This window comes from Oculina patagonica, chromosome 4, assembly GCF_052425735.1.
Source record: "Oculina patagonica isolate OP01 chromosome 4, crgOcupat, whole genome shotgun sequence".
In the NCBI taxonomy this organism is placed as follows: Eukaryota; Metazoa; Cnidaria; class Anthozoa; order Scleractinia; family Oculinidae; genus Oculina; species Oculina patagonica.
Window position 1 is genome coordinate 56,978,552 of NC_135761.1, and position 21,114 is coordinate 56,999,665.

A 21,114-nucleotide genomic window follows, 5' to 3' on the forward strand; every position below is an offset into this window, starting at 1 on the left:
ACACCACTTTCATAATGGCGGCCAATTTATTTATTCTTTTATATGTATGTTAATTAGCCCTACTGGCCTCGTCAGCATGTGAAAAATTCAAAAGAATTTTTACTCTAAAACGAGGCCAGTAGGGCTAATAAACATACATATAAAAGAATAAATAAATTGGCCGCCATTATGAAAGTAGTGTATGAAGATGAGTCAGCTTGCTATGATATCATGATATGAAAAAGCAACTGGCAGAGTAATTCGGACATAAATGAATATAGGTGTTCTATTGTTTCTGGCCACCCGAAGCATTATTAGCCTACAAACCAGCTGCTGAATTTTCCCACTAATGCCACAAATTAAGCAGCCAGTAGTTTCAGTTACGGGCTATATTAAAAAGCTTGACAATTGGGTAAGGAGACCTATTTGAAAATTGCGGTGTTCCAAAAAATTTCTATAACCCTACCACAGATGGATTTTTTGCTTTGAATCCTCCCATCTCTCTGGAAATTCCAGTTAAGCCCCATACCTCCCTTAAAAAATTTTGGCTTTTGAGACCCCCCACCCCCTCGGAATTTCCAATGAGCTTCCATTAGGTGGGTATGGATATTTTTTGAAACTGCTCATTCCGAATAAGACAAAGAGATCAAAGTATTTCATTTTCCAATTTGTTTGTATTTACATCACTAGGAGGTCATCAACATGTACATGGCTAAGTTCACTTTTTATAGTCAAATATTTATACACTTCAGTGGATATAACCATAGTCTTTTTACTGCATTTTTTTAATTTTCTTCTTCTTTTTGGTCATGGATTGCTTTTTTTTGTAAAAAAAACTCTAGAGTTAGGTTAAGCCCCTGGGGAAACTCCTCTATAGAAACGACTGTGGGTGCTCATTGTACCTCTCAGGGGGTAAAATTTGTTGATATAAATTGGTACTGCTTAGGGTGCTAAAAATTTATTTATAAAAATGACCACCATTAGGGTTACAGCAGTACCTTTTGGGGTATTGAGCCGGACAATAATAATAATTTTATTGCCATTGTCTTTTAATTTATTTTCTAAAGATTCTGGTAAAAAAAAAACAATCCAACAAGCACCCCAGTCGTTTTAACAGGGGAGGACCCCCTGGGGATTAACTTCTAAATTGTTTTTCAGTATTTCTTTTCTTCTTTTTTTTTACTTTTTCTTTTTTTTCTTTTTCTCTTCTGAACGTGTTTCATACTAATCCGTTTTCCTTTGTCACAAAAATTTCATCTTCAGTTCTGTGTGGATTAAGTTTTCCTGAAATAAAATCAGTTGTCTCTTCAGATCTTGTAGGTACGTTTGAATCAGTAGTGTCTTCAGTAGCCTCTGTACTGCAGGTGACGGTGACAGTAGTCGTTGTATTGACCTCGACACTTGAATCAGTTGTAAGATTATTAAGTTTTTCCTCTCCTTCTTGAATTTCGTTTAATGCACCGGTACCATCATCAGCTTCCACAACAGCACCTTCGCCATTTGTGGTTTCTTGGCTTTCCTCTGTGTTCGCGTTTTCGTTGGTGTCACTTGCTTCGTCCACAAGATTTCTCTCAAACTCGTTCCCTTCTACAACGCCTCCTTCCAGAGACAGTCTGACATTCTGAGCGAAATCTTCCAAATCTGTGTCATCTTCTGGATCAAACCAGGGACTCAGAGGATCTTCCAGATTTGGATTGTACAGTAAAAACAACAGTCCTTGAACACAGTCTTCCAACGTGTTCGTTTCAGCCCACTCGCTGAACAAATTCAAGCAAATTTCACCAGCGTCGTCGATGTTCGGATGGTATATCTGGGTAGTGCAAGTGACGTTCGGCGCAATCTTTGGATAATCTTGGATTTTCACTTCGAATTCGAACTTACCTCCGCGGTAAAGTCCGTCGTTTGGAGAAATTTCTAGCTTGAATTCATCCAAAGTTTCTTCGTAATCCGCGACGTTTGCTTGACTGTTCGAAAAGCTAGCGATGTTTTTCATAAGTTTGTGGAAATCTTTAGCCAATGTCCCACACATTTTGCTCGCGACGGTGGTTTAAAACACAGAAATATCCGAAATAAATTCGAAATGAATGTCCTCTTGTTCACGTAGTCTTCATCTGTTGTTTGTAGTATATAGAAATGCTCGCTTAGTTAAACATTTCCTATTTTGTACCGGTAAAATTTCACCAGGTCTGCAAATTATTGCTTTGATGGTGCAACCCGGCCTGCAAACTTCGTGCACAACAAATGGTTTCTCTGGTGAGATCCAATCAGGACGCGACAAGTTCGATTGCATCATCTGTCAATTTTGGCCAGGGGAATACCCCTCCCCGCATTACATTGGGTTCCAAAAATATTTCACTGGCGCGTAGCGGCATCAAAACAATATGTTAATGGGAATATTTTGAACAGGAAAAAAGTTGAGCTGAGCAAAGTAAACAGAAATATAACGTTTCCGTGTTTAAAAAACGCCATTTTTTCTGTTCGCCTCACTCTAAATGTTTATTCGCAGTTTATCTTCTGGTGAAAGCAATTGGAAATTCAATTTTTTTTGTTGATCTATGGAAACGAAGTTTTTGTTTTATATCCAGATTTGTTCAGCTGAATGAAACATGAAAGCCAACGCAACCAAAAGTTATTAAAATTTGTGATAAAAATTCAATGAAAGCAAAAAATATATTTGAATAAAAGTGCGCCAGCGATCCAATGTCAATTCTCCAAGCCCCCACGCCACTACCCTCGGTAGAAGTAGATATTTACTTGAATCTGGCAGGCGTTTAGACAGTTGATCCGGCAAAGTCGCGTTGTAAAGACTTCAAACATGGTCCACTGGAAACTCGTCTGTTTAGTATTTATTGGCTACCTTTTGGAAGCAATAGCAGCGACATCTAACGCCGGTGGTTTAGCAGATTTAGCAAAAATTCTATCGCAATTGGGCGGCGGGGACAACTGTGTTTTTCGATGTCCCAAAGGTACGTACAATAACTGTAAGACAATTTCTTTTTCGAGATCGATGATCTTAGTACTTATCGACATGTAAGGGAAGATTTATGGCCATAATATGAAATGATACTTCCTGTTTTCAAAATACACGGATTAACGTGTGCTTACAGTAAGTTCATGAAGTTTTAACTGGTGTTGTGAACAATTATGTTATCTCTGATTATCTCTGAAACGAAAGGCAAATATACATTAGCATACGATTTCGACTTGGCAGTAGTTAAAGTTAAGAAGTGATATCTTAAACGATAAAATAAAACAGCAATGTCTAAATCTCTCCGTGTAACTAAGCTAAACTCAGTACAACTGTGATTTTATTAGTTTCGGTTGATAAACTTACGAACTATAAATACTGACTTCCAACAATTTTGATCGCCGATACTGCTCTCTAAAACGATTTAAACAAGGATTTCTCCGCGCAGCGAAAACATTTTTAATCCTGAGTACAGCTGTGGTTTTATTACTTCGGTCGAAAAAAAAAACGAGCAAAAGAACTATCCAAACAAATCTGTGTGTGAGAACCTAACGTTCTTTTCACAGCAGCTCGTATTTTAATCAGATGACATGGTGCACTGTGATTGGTCGCCTAAACGTTTATTTATTCACCTGTGATTAATGGTTGCAAGGAAAGTTATCAAAACATCAAAGTTATTGCCAAGCTAAATTATGTCATTTTGGGCAAACCAAACTTTTTTCTCAGGCATAGCACAGTACAAAATTTCAAGTTCTTGTTGATGTGTGGTTTTCAATAATCACTCGACCAATGCTTTCATCCATAATTCAATGTTGTTTGGCCATAAAAATGTTTCTGATCATTTTTCCGGAACTTTCTGAAGATAAACAAAGTTTTCCAAAGACTTTCAAGGAAGTTTCGAAGATGTTTGAACTCACTCACAAGACAGAATATCTTGACACAGGGTGGCAAAGGGTTTTCGCGGGACGCGTGATGCCCCCAAAATTAGCAGCGTGATTCGTGATGGAGCCAAAATAAGCCGCGTGATGCGGGACTGGACATCACAACGTGATGCGTGATTTGACTATTTTACAATAGCGTGACACGTGATTTACTTCAAGGTTATTTGTGATATTTAAAGCTCTTCAAATTAAATTAAATACATTTAAATGAAGGTCAATAAAGAGGCTCGCTGGTTTCAATTCTGGAACTAAGCTTTATTTTAAATAACTTCGCCAGTCTTCAAAGTTTGAAAAATTTCACCGAAATTTGGCATTGGGATTATTACAAATTTGTCCAAAAAACAATTTAGTAATTTTATGTTCAAAAAATAACAATAACAGGCAACCAATCCAAGAAATTTTGCCTACAATGTAATTTTCAATAATACATCATCAAAAAGTTGAAATCCTCCAAAATTAGCTCAGCACACTTTCTTATTTTTACGTGATGCGTGATTGTTTAAAAATGTTCTCCGTGATTTAACTCAAAAATTCAACGTGATGCGTGATTGGTCCCCCCCCCCCCCCCCCCCTTTGCCACCCTGTTGACAAACCAATTTTGTGCTGCGCTCGGGATATTTTCAGCACCAAAATGGCTGACTTACTTGACTTATTGCCGTAACACTATGTGGGTAAAGGGCCGGAACCAAAATGGCTGAGCCCCCCCCCCCCCCCCAATTTCTGTTGGGGGGGCTACGGCGCTCCACCGCCTTTGCATGTAATAAACCCCAACACCAAACAAATTACCGTATTTACCCGTGTATAAGTCGACCTTTTTTCTCCTAAAAATCGGTCCAAAAAATCGCCCTCGACTTATACATGGGTCAAAATTTTCGACCCAAGTACCAGTTAAATAAATTCTGCATAATTAGTATAACAATTGTTTTAATATGTTCACAAACATCTACTAAACAACAGTACAGTTACGATGTCCTATCGCTTTGCTCTCTGTGTCGTTAAATTGGCAGTTCAAGTTGAAAGTCATTACAATTTATCACTTAATGTTAATCACTGTCAATGTTCTTTGGTGTTTTGCTTGTCTTCTAAAGCCGCTGCTATCTCTCCACAATTAAAAAGGTTTGATTTAAATTAATGTGTTTGATTTTATAAGCCTGTTTCAAGAGTTATGGAGAAAATGCCTGCATTAACACGTGTTGTTAAAACGCTTGAGTAAGTACGATAATAAACATAACATTGAAACTTGCTGTGATATTTTCATCAAGTATCTCTACCTGAAAGGAAATTCTAAGAAACACAAGGTTCATTTTCCAAGAAAATTCTTACCCAGAAATGAAAAAAACTTAGTTTCTGGCCTCAAAAATAGGGGGTCGACTTATACACGGGATCGACTAATACACGGGTAAATACGGTAGTATCTTTTTGGAATATATAAGAGGGGATAGGGGTGATTGTAGTGGGGGACACCATAAGGAGATGTGACCAAGGTGTTTTAGATGAACTGAAGATTTCCATGAGTGCATGAGGATGTTCAGTGTTCTCCCCAGGTATTTAAGGCCAGAAAGGGCCGCCTAGCTTGATTCACAGGAAAATCGTTGCCGCCTGGCTTAAAAATTGAAGATGTAACACAACATAACCCTACTGTTTGAGATCTGGAACGAGAATTCCTATCCATAAGCAAAGACGAAATTACTTTTTTGCTGTGTTTTCGCACCTTTAATATCATTATAAAAGTCATTTACCCTTGCATGGTCTTGCATTGATGTGTTTAAATCTGTGAGTGTGATGCATTCGTTTTGTTGAGCAGCAGCTACCTTAGCTTTATCAAATTGCTACAGAAACACAACAGCACTTCAAGGTGTCGTACATGGAGTACTAAACAAAGTTCTCGTGTTCGTATAAAGAATGATGAACTCAGCCGACTTGGGTTGTTCAGAAAAGAAACTAAAAGCTAAATTAGTAAATTTTACTCTGGAAAAAAGACAGAAAAGTGATAGTAACGTGCGGGAACAAGTTCTGGAAATCAGGTTTTGACGGCATTTAAAAATCACAGTCAGAATACCGCCTGGCCTTCCCAAAATCCTAGGGAGAACACTGATGTTATAATAATTTTATTATGCTACATGTAGATTACCAGGGAGGTGGCAGTGCGTTGTGCCCAGTTGGCTAAATAAAATATTTTATATCAAACAAGTGCAAGTGGAATAATTGTTTAATTAAACAGCCATGACTATACCTACACTCAAATGTGACAAACTTCAGTTTCCAAATCCTGTTGTCTGTAGGATTAGTTTTATTAAATTTTTGTTCTACTTACAGGGTATAAACCTCTTACTAATCCAAAACACAAGCCCTCAAGTGATGGATGTGGTTCCATGGGAATTAAGGTAAATGATGGTATTAAAAATACTTTTAAATAAAAACTTATCCAAAATCAATGGTACATCTTGCAAATATATTTTTTTCAATATTTTGAATTTCAAAAAGTGAACATGTGAAGTTAAGTTTTTGAAAAGCAAACATGAGGCAGGCTCGATTTCCACGCCACATTCGTTGAGAGGAGGATGACACACCAGGGACTCTCAAAATTAATGGCTAGAAATCGAGCCTAACAGTAGGACAACAGTTTTGGGCGTGCAGTGCTCAAAGGTTACAGAAATCCGTGCAGTGTCAAAGATTCAAAACCAAGAAAGAACAACATAAGAAAATTAAAAGGCTTGTCAAACATAAAATAATTAGATTTTATTTAAAAAACTCTATTTGTGTGTAGTCTTGTAACGACATGATTGTTGCTGTACAATCAAGGAACAATAATCCACTTAAGGTCTTGACACAATTTGAACAAATTAAAAACTGTTTTATTTCAGCTGGACACAAGCAACTTTGCAGGCTTTACAAGATGCTGTGACCTCCATGACGTCTGTTACGACACATGCAACAACGACCGCACCCAGTGTGATGAGGACTTTAAATCTTGTTTAGACAATGAGTGCCTTTTAACAGGACTCGGCAATCGGCTGCCTAAGGATCAACTGGATGCTTGTCAGACATCTGCAGACCTCATGTATTCAGGTTCACTCGCTCTGGGATGTGCAGCTTATAAAGAAGCCCAGCGTAATGCTTGTCACTGCAATGGCAGAAAAATAACAAAAAAAGAAATGGAAGATCTTGAAAGAGAGGAAGAACTATAACACACTGTATGCTTTACATGTAGGTGTAAAATAATTATTTCAAAACAAATTAATAAAATGGATGAGCTGTGTTTTCAGTTGCTCATGATTTGCACTTAATAGAGCTGGCCTGCAATACATGTACTAGTAAGAGTTTATACTGATAGATGGAATGTGAGTCCATCATGGGGTAAAGCCCTTTCAGCCCAGTGTTGTGTCAAGTATAATTTCCCCAACAGTTCCTCTGTACCCATTTATTCTCCTGGGTGGATAGAGGCACTGTATATAATAGTGTCTGGCACAGAACACAACACAATGACCCTGGCCAGTGCTCAAACCCAGGCCACTTGATCCAGATTGTGGTCACCATTTGGTCTCCAAGCACATCTCCCATTTTATAATGAACCCCTGAAAATTTTTTATCCCGCAAAATAATGCACTGAACAGGGGTAGATTTAGACCTTCAGATAAGGGGGGGGGGGGGGGGGGGTGATCATCCAGACCTAGAACAAGGGGGGCACTCTCGAAAAAATTTTCCAACCCTCTGGGCCTCTATTGGTTCTAAAAATAAGGGGGAGACCTGAGCGATCATCCAGACCCTAGAATAAGAGGGGGGCACTCTCAAAATATTTTTTCGGCCCTTTGGGCCACTATAGATAACAATGACTTTCTGACCATATATGGGCATTGTGACAATTTGTTGAATAATAACAATCAACAGGTGCCGAGTCTTGATAACAGAAGTTCATTTGTAGACTCAAAGATTAGAATCACAATAGATTTTCTGGAAGTGAATTGTAATCAATGTTACCATCACTGATAATCTGAACCATCCTTGTATGATCATTTGTTCTTTGATTGACTTTCTCTTTGGATCCTTATGAACTCCTGGCCCTTTAGCTGCAGTAGGTTCTTTAAGTCATGAATTGGACGTTGACTCTCACTGGACGTCTTTGGGATCCCTAACTGACGACGTACTGTGGGGAATTTAAAGGCGATGTTCTGAGCCAATCCAAAGAAAGCAGAAACTGACCAGTAAAGGCACATTGCCTGGAAAAACAAGTTTGAAACATAAATTATACAACACTATAAAACGTACCTTTAAAAAAACATCAACGTGAGCTTATGATTTAGCTCACAAGTTCAAAATGGGATCATTTATTTTTTGTATTTGCCAGTAAATCACACTCTGACAAAACTAAATTCAGTGCAACAAAATTGAGAGCATGAGAAATGCTATCATGGGAACACGAACCCAGGCAAGGCAAGTGTTTCCACAGCTTTTTGGAGTTCTCCCATCAAAACTTCTCCTAGTGTTTCTTTAACTTCAGTTGATAGTCAATAAAATTAATACAAAAATATTTTCTATTTCTTTAAAAAATTACTGTGGGTTAAACTAAAAAGACAGGAGAATAGGGATCTACCTCACTCATTGATTCTCTCTCCGAACATCATCAAATACATTCAACAGTTCATGCTAAGTTAGTCTGTGTTCGTTCGACTTCCAGAAACATCTTTTAGCCCAAATTTTTACAGGGTAATATTTCACAGTTATTCTACGAGCGCACATTGGATATGAGATAGTACCGTAGATAGCCAATGAGGCACGAAGTGCCGAGTTGGCTATAACAATCTCATATCCAACAAGCGCAAGTAGAATAATTGTTTTATTAAAAACGCCCAAAAATTGCAATATTTGAGCTTCCCAGCTGTTTTCATTGACGCGTATCGGCTACCATATTATTTTGTGGTCAATGGTGTATGAGCTCATATACCATTGCCTCTTAACCAATCAAAACGCAGGAAAATTTTTGCAATATACATGTACCATTGCTAGTTTTTAATAATTTCTAATATTAATTCACTATCTAATGGCAACTTACCGATGGAACTTGTGAAGCAACAAAGATCATTCCCACTGACACAAACCTCAGAGTGTTGGTCAAAGTACGCTGAAATGTTGTCGTCTTGTGTCGTTTCAGGACATTAAGCTGATGAATGAAGAGAGTAATCGGCAAATGAGAATAAATTTACTGTTGCCTGGAGGACGACTGAAGTGGCAAAAGCCATTAATTTTATTGCAACTTTGGTAGCTTACTATTGTGTTATTTAAATAAAAATATTACTGTACATGTGGTGAAGAAAATGTGTTATATTATTTGTAAAATTTGGTGACATTTCATCCAAGCACATCCAGACTGGTTAAAAAATACTTATTTTCAAGACTTAAAAAAATGAGTAAAAACACTGTGTAAAATTTGTGCAGATTTGTGTATCAACTGTTGATATTGGAATGGCTGTAAGTGTTAAACAAGGTCCTCATGATGACTTTATCTTAGAAATAAAAAAAAAAATTCCCCACTAAACTAGAAATACTGCTGCAGTTGCATAATGAATGATTTTTGCTTTGAAAGGGAAAGGGCAAATGAAAGCAAGTTCAAATAAAATAACCAAATGGTTGTATGTACTAAACATTAGGGTACTTAATAAAACTGAGAGAAACTTTATGTAACTCTGACTAAAGATAGAATATTTTACTTTTCAAGGAAGCAAAATTTTCAATATGTTCACAAGTTGAATAGTGACGGAAATACATGTAAAATAAAAAGATTAATTCGAATCAGTTATTTAAAGAAACGTCATGAGCCATAGACTTGGCAACCAAGCTAAACAGTCACAGTTCTGCTGCTCATAGAACAACAGGTGACCGACACCTGTTGCATGTTTATTTTGGTAAACATCCTAATTAGAAACCCTCCTTCAACAAAATGCAACCTTGTGGTGCTGTCTGTTATTCTAGACTCTGGTTACAATAACTTTTGGCCTTATTATACATGTTAGCAGGTGTTTACTCCAACAAAACATGAATATACAAACTAGAAGCTTTTATCCTTTCTATACCAGATAGAGCCTGTGTGTCAATAATTATTATTAGTGTAGTGGTTTAGGCAGTGGTTTAAGCCAGCCCTATGAATGAATCTCTTAGATAGTGTATGACAATTCAAATGAAAGGTATTGAGCTGTACTTTCAAATCATTATCAGTATTAATTTTGTTTTTATTATAACAACATTGCAAAATGGAATTTGCTAGCTTTGATGGGAACTTTGGGAGATCGAACTTTCACTTTGAGGTTTAGCTGTATAAAATAATATTAAACAACTCTGGTGTGAACAGGGCATAAGATTTCCAGACAACTTCAGGCTTTCAGGCTCAAACTCTATAAATTAAACAGAATTATTTTTCTTGGCGATCAGCTTTAGTCAATGTTATTTAATAATGTTATCCTGAGTAGTATGTATTGAGAATTTAGTTTTCCATAATCATACAGTGCAACAATAATTATTATTATCCCTTCAACAGTAACTGATGATCGTCTTTATTCTCAACACTTGTCTAGTTGTTAGTGTAGGGGTACTGTAATGAGAAATAAATTTTTGATCACAACAAAATATGGGCAAAAAGCTTAAGAACTGACTAAAAGTGAATTAATTTTAATTTCTAATTTTAGCTCACTTGTTTCTAGTAAGAAAATCATTATGCGAAATGGAAAAGGTTAAAGGGACCCTGTCACAGGGATTTTAATGTTATTCGGTAAAAAGTACTAAAATTGGCAAAGATCATTGGACATATAAAGTAAATTGTTGTTGAAGGAAAAAGAGAGCCATTTATAACAATTTTTTGGTGTTTTCCAGTCCACAAGGACAAAACTTGAAAAAATCAGCCTGACTTTTTCAAGTTGAGATCTAAAGTTCCTGATGGCATCACAATAATATCACTTGTTTATCGCTTCAGTACACTTGCATGGTGATTTTAAACAAAATTGAGCCACTATTCATAGTTTCCTTCCACATGACTTTAGGCTCTTGAGTTTTTGAAGTGAAACTGGTGACAGTGTCCCTTTAATTTGTGTCAAAACAAAATGTGGCTTCAAACTCTGTCAACAGAATGAGCAGTCACCAGATTACAACAGGTGACCATGTATGACCACCTGTTATTTAGTCAGTTTTATTTTGGCAACATCCTAATTGGAAATTCCTGTCTGAACAAAACCCAATATGAAATACATCACTGTATGCTCCATTTTCCTTTACAATTCCTAACAATTTTCAGCACATTTAAACAACGCAATAAGAAAAAAACTTCATGGAGAATTTCAGAAGTTTTGCTTTGAGTTTTGCTACCAAAAAGTTACATTTTCTCTATTATGTTAGCCACACCCTAACTCCACCCTAAAACTGAAGCCATAATTCAGATGTAAACAATAATTAAAACAAGCTTCACACAAGAAATGAAGTAAACTCAACACGACAGGGTCTCCACACCCAGTGGCTGTAACAACACGCCTATAAAAAGCTGGGGTGTTTATACAACAAAACACTTGTGCATGCTTGTGACACTGTGGTGAGGGATATTGTGAAAGAGATAGCACCTAAGTACAGGAAAAAGATCTTTACTGAGGTTCAGTAAGTGATGCTGATGACTTTTACTGCTTATTTCTATAATTAATGAATTGTCTTCTAGGATTCTTTGTTTTAATGTTGTGGCAAGAAATGGGAGGCTCAACAAAACAGAACTGAGTATGAAATATCATTAATATTATTGAGCTGCAGGTTGAAGGAGCGCGCTAGAATCTAGGATATAAGCTTATTTCAAAACTCTGTGCAAAACTCTTAAACTTCCTGTGAAACAATATCAGTGAAATATTATATTTGATAATCCATTTTTTAGCAACTGAAGGATTTGAAACCATGACCAAAACTTTTTCACAGATGATAAACATTTTTTTTCCTTTCAACCTGCATAGCTGTATACAGCCCATGTTCAGAATGGTACTTGCCTGCTTTAGCTATAGGCTGCAACATTATTGTATAAATTTGTTACTTTTCCAAAAAAAAAATAACATTCAGTAGAACAATACCAACATCGGCACTTGCTGTTAGTAGTAAACTGTATGGAAGATGAACAAAAGTTGAACAAGAGTTTCCAACGAGTCAATAATTATCTTAAGCCATGTGTCCAAAAGATGGGAAAAGCAGTACTGTTGTACTTTTTTGGCAACTGTTTGAAATACTGAGCCTCCCAACATAGGAGCTAGCTAGGTTGCTTCTAACAGTTGCAAAAGTCTTCAACCATGGCAAGATGGCATTACAATTTACATCATTCTTCTTGTCATGTATGGCTGCCTCAAGTTTTGGTCTTAAAAGATTTTTAGTCACTTGTCAGACAAAAATTGTTTTAAAAAAAGATCAAAACTATTAAAAGAGGCAGCTTGAGGGAATATTTTTATGACTAATTTACTGCAGCTACACTGCAGTGTATCTTTCACCACAAAATTGTTAAATAGTATATGATAAATGATATCACATAATCTGGTTTACACTGACCTCAATATTAGCGAGATTAAAAATCCCAACAGCAAAGGGTATGATAAGAGTAGGATCAGCTACTGTGAGATTTGAAAACCAAAGAGCACCCTCATTAGCCATCTCAGGGCAGGGAAGGATTGCTTCACCACCTTGATAAATAAATTCAGCTCTTAGACACTTCAAAATGGACATAGTTGCTATTAATGACCTTCATTTAAATATCATTTACCCCGGTAGTGTCTGTGACTTTTTTGTTAAAGTTTGTTTGTGAAAAAGGGGTATGAAAGTATCATCTGCAGATGGATTCACAGCACTCGGGAATCCGTGTGCAGGGAATTTTTTTTTTGAAAATTAATGGTCCATCTACTCGAAGAACCCTGAGATTTTTTTGCAAGTTATTATTTCCTTGCAAGTTCACATGGAGATAAAAATTATTCTGTTGCAAAATAAGCAACATGAAGATTGGAGAGGGAATAATCATGTGGCATACCCTTCTCTTTCCCTTCAACCTCTTCTTTTAATAGATTTCATTTATATTAGTCTGGGGTTTCTATAGAGGAGAGAGGATCAATAACTGAGTAAGAGAGTTGGAATGAATTAAATAACTTTGCCTTCCGGGGAGCGAAAACTTGGAATTCGCTTCCCGTGGACTTAAGGACTATTAACTCAACGAAGATTTTTAAAACAAGACTTTCTAAATTACTTTTAAATTAACTTAGAACTATTGTACATATTTTATTTTTATTTTTTTTTAATTTCTAATTATGAATTTTTATTGTAAATAGTTTGTAATTAACTTTCGTTTACTTGTATTTTTTTTTTTTTTTTTTACATTGCTGCTGAAAAGCCCTTTTTAGGGAGCGCAATTAAATTGTATGTATGTATGTATGTAACTTGGTTTTGCCAAAATAACTTTTACTACTGGTACCAGACAAGTATGGGCTTGTTGTTCATGGCTTTTTTTTACTTTGATAGTTGCAATGAAGCGCAACCCTCCTCTCTAAATACATGTTGATCTTCATAATTACATTATCCCAGATAGAAATTTGATTCAGTAATATAAGAAAGTTTCTTTCACTTTATTTAGTTTCCACTACAGACTGCATAAGTATGGTGTGACGATAGGCTAAATAAACTAAATTAAAGTGAACAAACTCAAAAGATAAGTCAAGAGTGACTTGAAAAAAATAAAATAAATAAAAAATGAAATTGAAATGGGAATAATGATAAGGAAAGCTCAAGATGTTTTCTTGTTGCATCTTAAATTAATTATTTGCTAAAAGCTTATATTTTAATTGAAACACAGATTCCAACTGAATAAATCTTCAACTGTCAATGGCTGCAGCTCCAAGCTTCCCAACTTACAAATGGTGGGAAACTGACGACAAGACCAAACGCCTCTACACTGAGCTTCTGGCAGAGAAGCTTTCAAGCCCAAGAAAAACAGGTGCATCCACACTCAGTAGAAAGCCTTCCAATGGAAAAGATGCAAGAGCTCGATTGACGTCATCTCCCAAACGAGATACAATCACAGTTAGTGTTAACTCCGAGGAGCAAGGTCCCAGCAAAACCACATGCAAACAAGACAAAGGTGAAACAGAAGACAAGTGTGGAAAATACACTTTTGAGACCATTACAATTGACACTCTTGCCAAGTATGAGTACATCAAAAGTCCAAGAAAGCGTGCGGCTATGACAGTACCAGTGAGCTTCTTTGAGTCAACTGAGAAGACAGATTATAAAGATGTGGATGTGACAGCAACAGGTGGTTACCAGGATAATAAAGAACTTATCAACAAGCTCTTGCCTAGAAAAGCATTAGTACCAGATGTTAAAGATGACTCTAAGGAGAGTAAGTCTGCTGCCCTATCCAATGGCCATTACACTATTTCCCAGAAGTTGAGCTCAGCAAAGAATGAGTTGCAGGGATTGAAGAATGAGGCTGAGGTAAAGGAGCCTAGTAAGAAAGAATCTGTGTTGAAGAAAGAGAAACCTTCGCGAGCTAAATTGGCAGAGATTCCTGAATACACATCCTCGGAATCCAGCGAGAGTTCAGCTGATGAGTCAGTGCTGTTAGGAAAGGGAAGTACTGCGAAGAAATCACAGACACCTCTGAAGTCAAAAGAATCAAGCGACAACAAGCGTACTCACTCAGCTGAAACAGATAAACCATTGAAGATTGACGAGCTTACCACAAAGTTTCAGTTGCTCTCTGATGAGGTTGCACAACTTGAGTTCAAAATGTTTGAGTTTTCTGATGACATTAAAAAGTTGAAACACGCAATGGGATACAAAGATGACAAGACAGATGATTGTAAAAAGGAAAAAACAGAAAGCAAAGGTGAGACCAGTGGAGGAAAAACAACTGATTATGGAATAACCCGTCAAAAGAGTTTCACTTATGCTGACAAGTTCAACAGCAAAGCTATGTTGATGAAACAGCAAGCTTCACCAAGTAAGATGCTAGCTGCTAAGCCTGGTGGATTGCTCGCGGCAAAATTGTCAGCAGAATCTACAAGCAAAGAGGATGCAATGGCAGAGTTGAGGAAGAATAGTGCTTTAAATGAGATTGTCAGCAAAATAAAGGAACAAGAATTCTCTGAAGATGAAATACAGGAAATCCTGAGGTGTGCCAAGGACAAGTATGTCAACAAACCAAATTATCTGGAGGAACTTGGCTATGGTCGTAAGAATGACTAACTAAAAGACTTTCTTGACAAAGGAAATGTTGTCCGGTCTCTGAGCACTATCTGAGAAAGCTCTCTTGAGGTTTGGTACTTGACAAGAAAATAAGACAAAGTAAAAATATATGTACAACTTATAGGTGACCAGTTCAGCTTGATGTGCATTAACTGCACTGGTGTTTATTCAAAGAATCCAAGGATCCAAGCAAGGAAAGGGAAGATTTAGAGACCAAACTAAAGCTGCAATGATTCAAAATGCCATACCAGTGGCTGAAAGATTTATAGTAGGCTGAAAAATTATGCTGGTCTGGTTTTCCTTCAGAATGAATTATGGCAAACATATATCACTGTCTATGAATACAGTCAAAGACAAGTGTACAATGTACATAGCTTCCTGCAGTTTGAAAATAAAGAACTGACAGTCTAAGCTATTTACCAAGGCCCATTTTAGGTGACAAGAGATACTACTAACAAGAGACACTGGGCAGGAATGAGGGAACATAAAATTATTATCAGAGAGGACAGTGGGAATGAGGAAATGAAACTGCTACAGGAAAAGAAATTAAGAAAGAAAAATAATAATAATAATAATAATTTATGAATTTATATTGCGCTTTTTAACATGTAAATGAGCAAAAGCGCATTACAATATTAAAACTTAAAAATATTAAAATATACTAACTATATACGTTACAATATTAAAACATAAAAATATTAAAATATACTAACTATATACACATTATTGACTAGATCTAAAAGTTAAAAAAAAGCTAATTTAAAAAGATATGTTTTAAGACGAGATTTAAAACTAAAAATAGAACTAATATTACGAAGGCTGCAATATGGCAATAAAAAAATGGAGAAACGTGGCCAAGCTGAGTGAATGGAAAGAAAAAAAAATGATGCATTATTGTACTGTACAGTAACTAAACACTAAACTTGGATTATTTCACTACATTTATCAAGAATTCTAACATTTTCTCTTATTATCATAATTACCGGTAGAGTAATTTCAAAATTTGGGGTTAGGTTCAAGTCTTTGAGAACCTTTTTTGTGTGAAAAAGCTTAACTAAAGGTAAATTCAATTGGTTGTAAGGGAGACAGCAAGAAAAAAATCATTCAAACGCAAGTGACTGTTGCCAAATGGCGTAGGTGTCCGCTTACAGGTATCCAGTTTGAAGTTGCTCAAATTGGATACCTGTAATTGGACACCCACGTGATCGTGTGCCGATTACGCGACAAATAGGGGTGTGCAAAACCAATCAAAATCGAGAATTTTGTTATAGATACGAAATTAAAATAATAATATTAATATTTTATATTATTAATTTTTTTAGTATAAAATTAGAGTTTAATGTTTTAGGAGATTCAAGTGATAAACAATTGTAACATGCATAAAATTTAGGACTTGATGGTAGAACAAAGACATACACTGTAGAGTTCCAGATATGTTTTTAACGCCAGATGTCAGCAAGGAATTCTAAAAGATCAAATTCCTAGTGCTCACACCAGAAGTTTTCCATTAATTTTTCAGATCAGATAGCCAACTTGTCAGACCACTCTTTCATCTGGGAAACTGAGACAATTGTCATCTTCTAAATATACTTTACTTTTTTTTTTTAATAAAATTGGAAAATTTAAAGAAATTCTTAGCAGAATTCAGAGATGTTTGCTCTTTAAAATTGTATAAAAATTACTAGATTAAAAAAAGGCATATAATTTTAATAAATAATTTATTTATTGTTAGTAATTATTCTAATTAAAACACAAAACTGCAGTAAAAGATGGAGTGCTAGTGTTGTCAACATTTGTTCGTTTTGGTATCCACAAAAATAATTGGGAATAACTAATAACCAGGGGTCAAAAAAAATGTCATCTGGGAAAAGCAGATTTTCAACCTTGTTCCCAGGGTCTCTCTCTCCCAGCCCCCCAGAGTGAGAGGGGGTGGAGAGAGAGAGAGAGAGACCCTGGGAACAAGGTTGGCAGATTTTCCTTCCATGGAAAAAACTTTTCATGGCACCCCGCTTGGGTTGGCCGATGGGCATGGACACAAGCAAGCCATTTCTGCAACTACATGTACATGTAAATCACATTGAACAAAATAAATTAAGACAAACATGCAACTGTCCCAGGCAAGCAAAAATTGTGAGCTGTGTGTCCAAAGGGTGAGCTGGAATTCAAGCTTAAAGTTACATATGGCGGGTGTCCTATAATATAATGATAAATGTACAGTCACGTGACTTACCTTCATTTCTCTGCCATGGGAAAAATCCAGCCAGGTTTCTGAGTGATAAGGAAAGACAGAACCATAGTGGAAGCTGGGTCCACGGCAAAAGGTAAAGCTTCCATGGATTGAGGCCTTCAGACTTGTAATACTCATAAATCAGCGTTCTTTGCTAAAAATGAATTTATAAGCACATGAAATGAGTAGATTGTATATCATATAACACTTGTGGGAGATGCACTGACCTAGTTAGCATGCTAGACCCTGGGATTGAGTACGTGATCCAGGCTCAGCTGCTGGTTGGGATCAGTGTTGTGTGTTCTTTCGTGCAGGCAAGAGAATTATCAATTATTATTGTAAATGTAAATATAAATACAATTTTAAAGTCCATACGCGGGACGAGGTTACCCTCAGTGTCCGAGCCAGAGGCTCATGTGTAAGACGTAGGACTGATAAAGATCGAATTGGAATTTAGTAGTGTTGATTTTTGGGAGGGAGGAAAACCGGAGAACCCGGAGAAAAACCCTCGGAGCGAGGACGAGAACCAACAACAAACTCAACCCACATATGACGCCGGGTCCGGGAATCGAACCCGGGCCACATTGGTGGGAGGCGAGTGCTCTCACCACTGCGCCATCCCCGCTCCCCCTAACTCTCACAGACTCTAGGCACCTCTCTCCTCACTCAGGAATTTAATTTGGTACTAACAAAATATTAGCTAGGCCACCCTGACAAAATTATGGGGAAAGAGACAGGAGGGAGGGGAAGAGGGGGGGGGGGTTTGATAGCAATAAACTACCAGGAGTGAGTAGCAATATACTTGTTGCTATAGAAACTAGGATAAGCTCTCACTGACAGTGTGGACAGACCAGTGGTTCAAAATAATGCAACTTAACATAGTATGACACACTATACACCCTGGTTTTCCATAATATAATGTCATTTTCAAGAAAAACTGTGAGTTCCAGAAGGCTTTTAGCAGGCTAACTTAAGATTCTGAAAGATTAGAAGCCCCAGATAACTTACTTCAATCATCTTTGCCTGCTAATTCACTAAGATTGTTCTTAAGAAGCATAAATGGTTTTAAGGACCTACTTTTTTTCTAAACTCTCTGTCTGCTTCCTCTGCTGACATATTCAACCTGCGACATTCTCCAGCTACTCTTTGTTTCAAAGCCTCGGTCATCATGTGAAGTGTTGACTGGGATAGTTCAATTTTAGCGATGAGTTTGTTTTGGTGAACTGCCAAGGGAACTGTTACAATACTTCTTAAGACAACCGTGGAACCAACAATCACTGCCCACCTAACAGAATAATATTACAATCAATTTTTGTTGTTCTTCCTTTTTAAAAAAAAGCTTGTTGATATAAATTATATACAATGCATGCATGGAATAAAAAAAAGATATTTAGTAATCTCCACCAAAAAATGGATTTGGATTTTAGATTGGCACCTCTGTCTAGGTCTCAAAAAAAGAGTACAGGCTTTGTTGCAAAAATTCTAAAGTTTCACCCTCTGCAGCAAATTACCACAATGTTAGAGTTCCTGTACTCCAGCAACTCCCCACCCACCCTCTCCCCACCCCCCTACTTTCAGGACCATGCCTTCTGGTGCTGTACTAAAAGTGTGAAACTACTGAGTGTAGAAACCCGCCAACCCAGAGAGTCTCTTTATGAAAGAGACGTGGATGCTTGTCAGAAAATTTGATTAAGCCCCTGAAGGAGACCAATCTAACAACAACAACATCCTCTTTATTTCCTTATCATTAAATTTACAGAATTATTATATAAATATCAATGCAGGGGCGGATACAGGGGGGGTGGATAGGGGCACCCCCCCATTTTTCAGTAAAAAAAAAAATCCGAAATGTCACTTTATTTGAAATAGAAAATAAATAAAGAAAGAAAAATTAGCTCTCGCTCATGTCTGGTTGTCGTTACGCCACGTTTCACCGTCTGCCGCCACTTAGGGTTAGGGTTAGGGTTAGGCCCTAATGGTCTGCCATCCACCCCCCCCCCCCTTTTGAAATCCTGGATCCGCCCCTGTATTGCTAAAGATAAAGAGTTCTGGCAACCCAAAATAACCACTAGGTTAAAAATGCCGGGTTGTCAGTTTACAAATTGAGTATTATTGTTACTTATTTTCGGGGCTTTTTTGCGTTTTTTTTTTGATTTTTTTTTTAAGAAAAAGTAGTCAAATTTGGGAGTGTCAAAAGCTTTTTTAAGCCTACCGATTTTTCATGCCAGATATGTCACTGTTCACAAACACAGTGTGACAGCAATATTTTTCATTTGCATGCAACCCTAAACAAGACCTTGTCAGCTAAAACTATTTGGCATTTTCTCCAGAGTGCCCTTAGTGAGATGACGAGCATCCCTGTCACTTTCATATGGGAATACCCCCTGGGGGAGGGGCAAGACTGACAGCTGGAAGGAAATTGTATTGTGTTGTCGCCCAGACTTTCTTAGCCTTGCAAAAAATATCAACTGAAGATGCTAAGATGGCCTTTAGAAGGAAACAAATTGAGGGGGTAAGACCTGAGAAATTTGACTAAACTTCTGGGACACATGTAGTTTTTGAATGACTATTCGCCATCCCAAATTATTATTGTGATACAAACCAAGGAAGATGACTCCAAGAATGAACTGTCTCTAAAAATACTTGAAGGGCATAAATTGGTGGCAGATCGGGTGAAAATATATAATAGGCAGACGATACTCCATTGCTATTGCATCTATTACGCTGTTGAGCGCAAACTGAAGGCACGGCAGACAGTTGTGGATGATAAAGATTTCTTGAGAGATTTAAAACCTGCAAAAGAAATAAAAGCTTGTTATTTAATACCATGCATATGCAAGCTTAACAGCCATTTTGAAATGATTTTTTTTTTACAAAAGCACCATCATCAACAACAACAGTGAAGAGACCGTATGTACTTAAAAAAAACATGGCTTATAAATTATAGTTTGCGCTACGTTTGCGCGCGCTTTCAAAAATATTTGGCCACGACTGAATGTTTTGTTTTATTTCCCAGAACTGGCTGAAATGATCAAATATTGACCTCAACTTATAGAAAAACTTACCGGACAGTGTAGACGCCTTAATGGCAGTCGTAAAACAATCATATTACATTGATCACCGGCATTTTGTTGCTTTTCTTTTCAGTAAATTTTCCACATCACGGCTGACCGCCATCTTGTACAGCGGAAGTCAATGCAGGCGCGTGTAATATTTCGTTCCCAGTTTCTTCTCCATCTAATGGTCTGTTCGGTCTGTTCTTGTAGAGCGCGGTATGCGGCTGTAGTCACAGGCTAGTATTGAAGGTTTTTAAAGTTAGAGAGGTTTACACTGTTTTTGAACTCAAGAAGTTTCCGCCTCAATAACTACCGATAATTGTATGTAAATTTAGGCTAGATTAAGATGTAGTGTGAATCCTCTCTCCTCTGCAGAGGCTCCTTTAGTGCGGGAAGGCGAAAAAAAACGAAAATATACCCCCACCGCGCGCTTTCGTTTCGATTCCCCCAGGCTCCGCGCGCTTACTTTTCACCTCTCCCCATTTCCCAGCCCGTACGAAAAAATAAGAGGCCTCTACGGAGGAGAGAGGTGTGAAACTAAAAAGCGATCTAGCGCGGAAATATGTCTGTCATTTCAGGGTCGTAACCAGGTATATTTTTTCTCTTCCCATTTTTTATTTTTTCCCTCATTCTTCCTCGCTTCCGCGGTCCCCCCGGCCCCCCCGCACCCCACCCACCCCCCATGTCGAAAGGCACTCGTTTGGCCCA

General features: G+C 37.2%; 3 protein-coding genes across 5 annotated transcripts; 1 reads left to right on the forward strand and 2 right to left on the reverse strand.

The window, feature by feature from the left end:
* Positions 1-633: 633 nt before the first annotated feature.
* Positions 634-2,192, reverse strand: LOC144650819 (nedd8-conjugating enzyme UbcE2M-like). The gene has a single exon (XM_078510576.1). It carries the CDS (start codon positions 2,006-2,008, stop codon positions 1,199-1,201), a length of 810 nt encoding a protein of 269 aa, XP_078366702.1. The 5' UTR covers positions 2,009-2,192; the 3' UTR covers positions 634-1,198.
* A 4,194-nt stretch (positions 2,193-6,386) lies between these two features.
* LOC144650817 (cytochrome c oxidase assembly protein COX18, mitochondrial-like) lies at positions 6,387-20,546 on the reverse strand. Of its 2 annotated transcripts, none has more exons than XM_078510575.1 (8): positions 20,416-20,546; positions 19,953-20,143; positions 18,428-18,635; positions 17,354-17,504; positions 12,442-12,572; positions 8,939-9,046; positions 7,867-8,105; positions 6,387-7,012 (listed from the first exon to the last, which is right to left on the reverse strand). In XM_078510575.1, exons 1-7 carry the CDS (start codon positions 20,455-20,457, stop codon positions 7,899-7,901), a joined length of 1,038 nt encoding a protein of 345 aa, XP_078366701.1. In that variant the 5' UTR covers positions 20,458-20,546; the 3' UTR covers positions 6,387-7,012; positions 7,867-7,898. The 2 variants fall into 2 exon arrangements, with proteins under 2 accessions (XP_078366701.1, XP_078366700.1); XM_078510574.1 differs by having other exon boundaries at positions 6,388-7,012; positions 7,919-8,105.
* Positions 11,346-16,891, forward strand: LOC144650816 (uncharacterized). 2 transcript variants are annotated; one of them, XM_078510572.1, is made up of 2 exons: positions 11,346-11,520; positions 13,730-16,891. In XM_078510572.1, the coding sequence occupies exon 2, from the start codon at positions 13,759-13,761 to the stop codon at positions 15,121-15,123; it is 1,365 nt and encodes a 454-aa protein (XP_078366698.1). In that variant the 5' UTR covers positions 11,346-11,520; positions 13,730-13,758; the 3' UTR covers positions 15,124-16,891. The 2 variants fall into 2 exon arrangements, with proteins under 2 accessions (XP_078366698.1, XP_078366699.1); XM_078510573.1 differs by having other exon boundaries at positions 11,346-11,515.
* Positions 20,547-21,114: the final 568 nt, after the last annotated feature.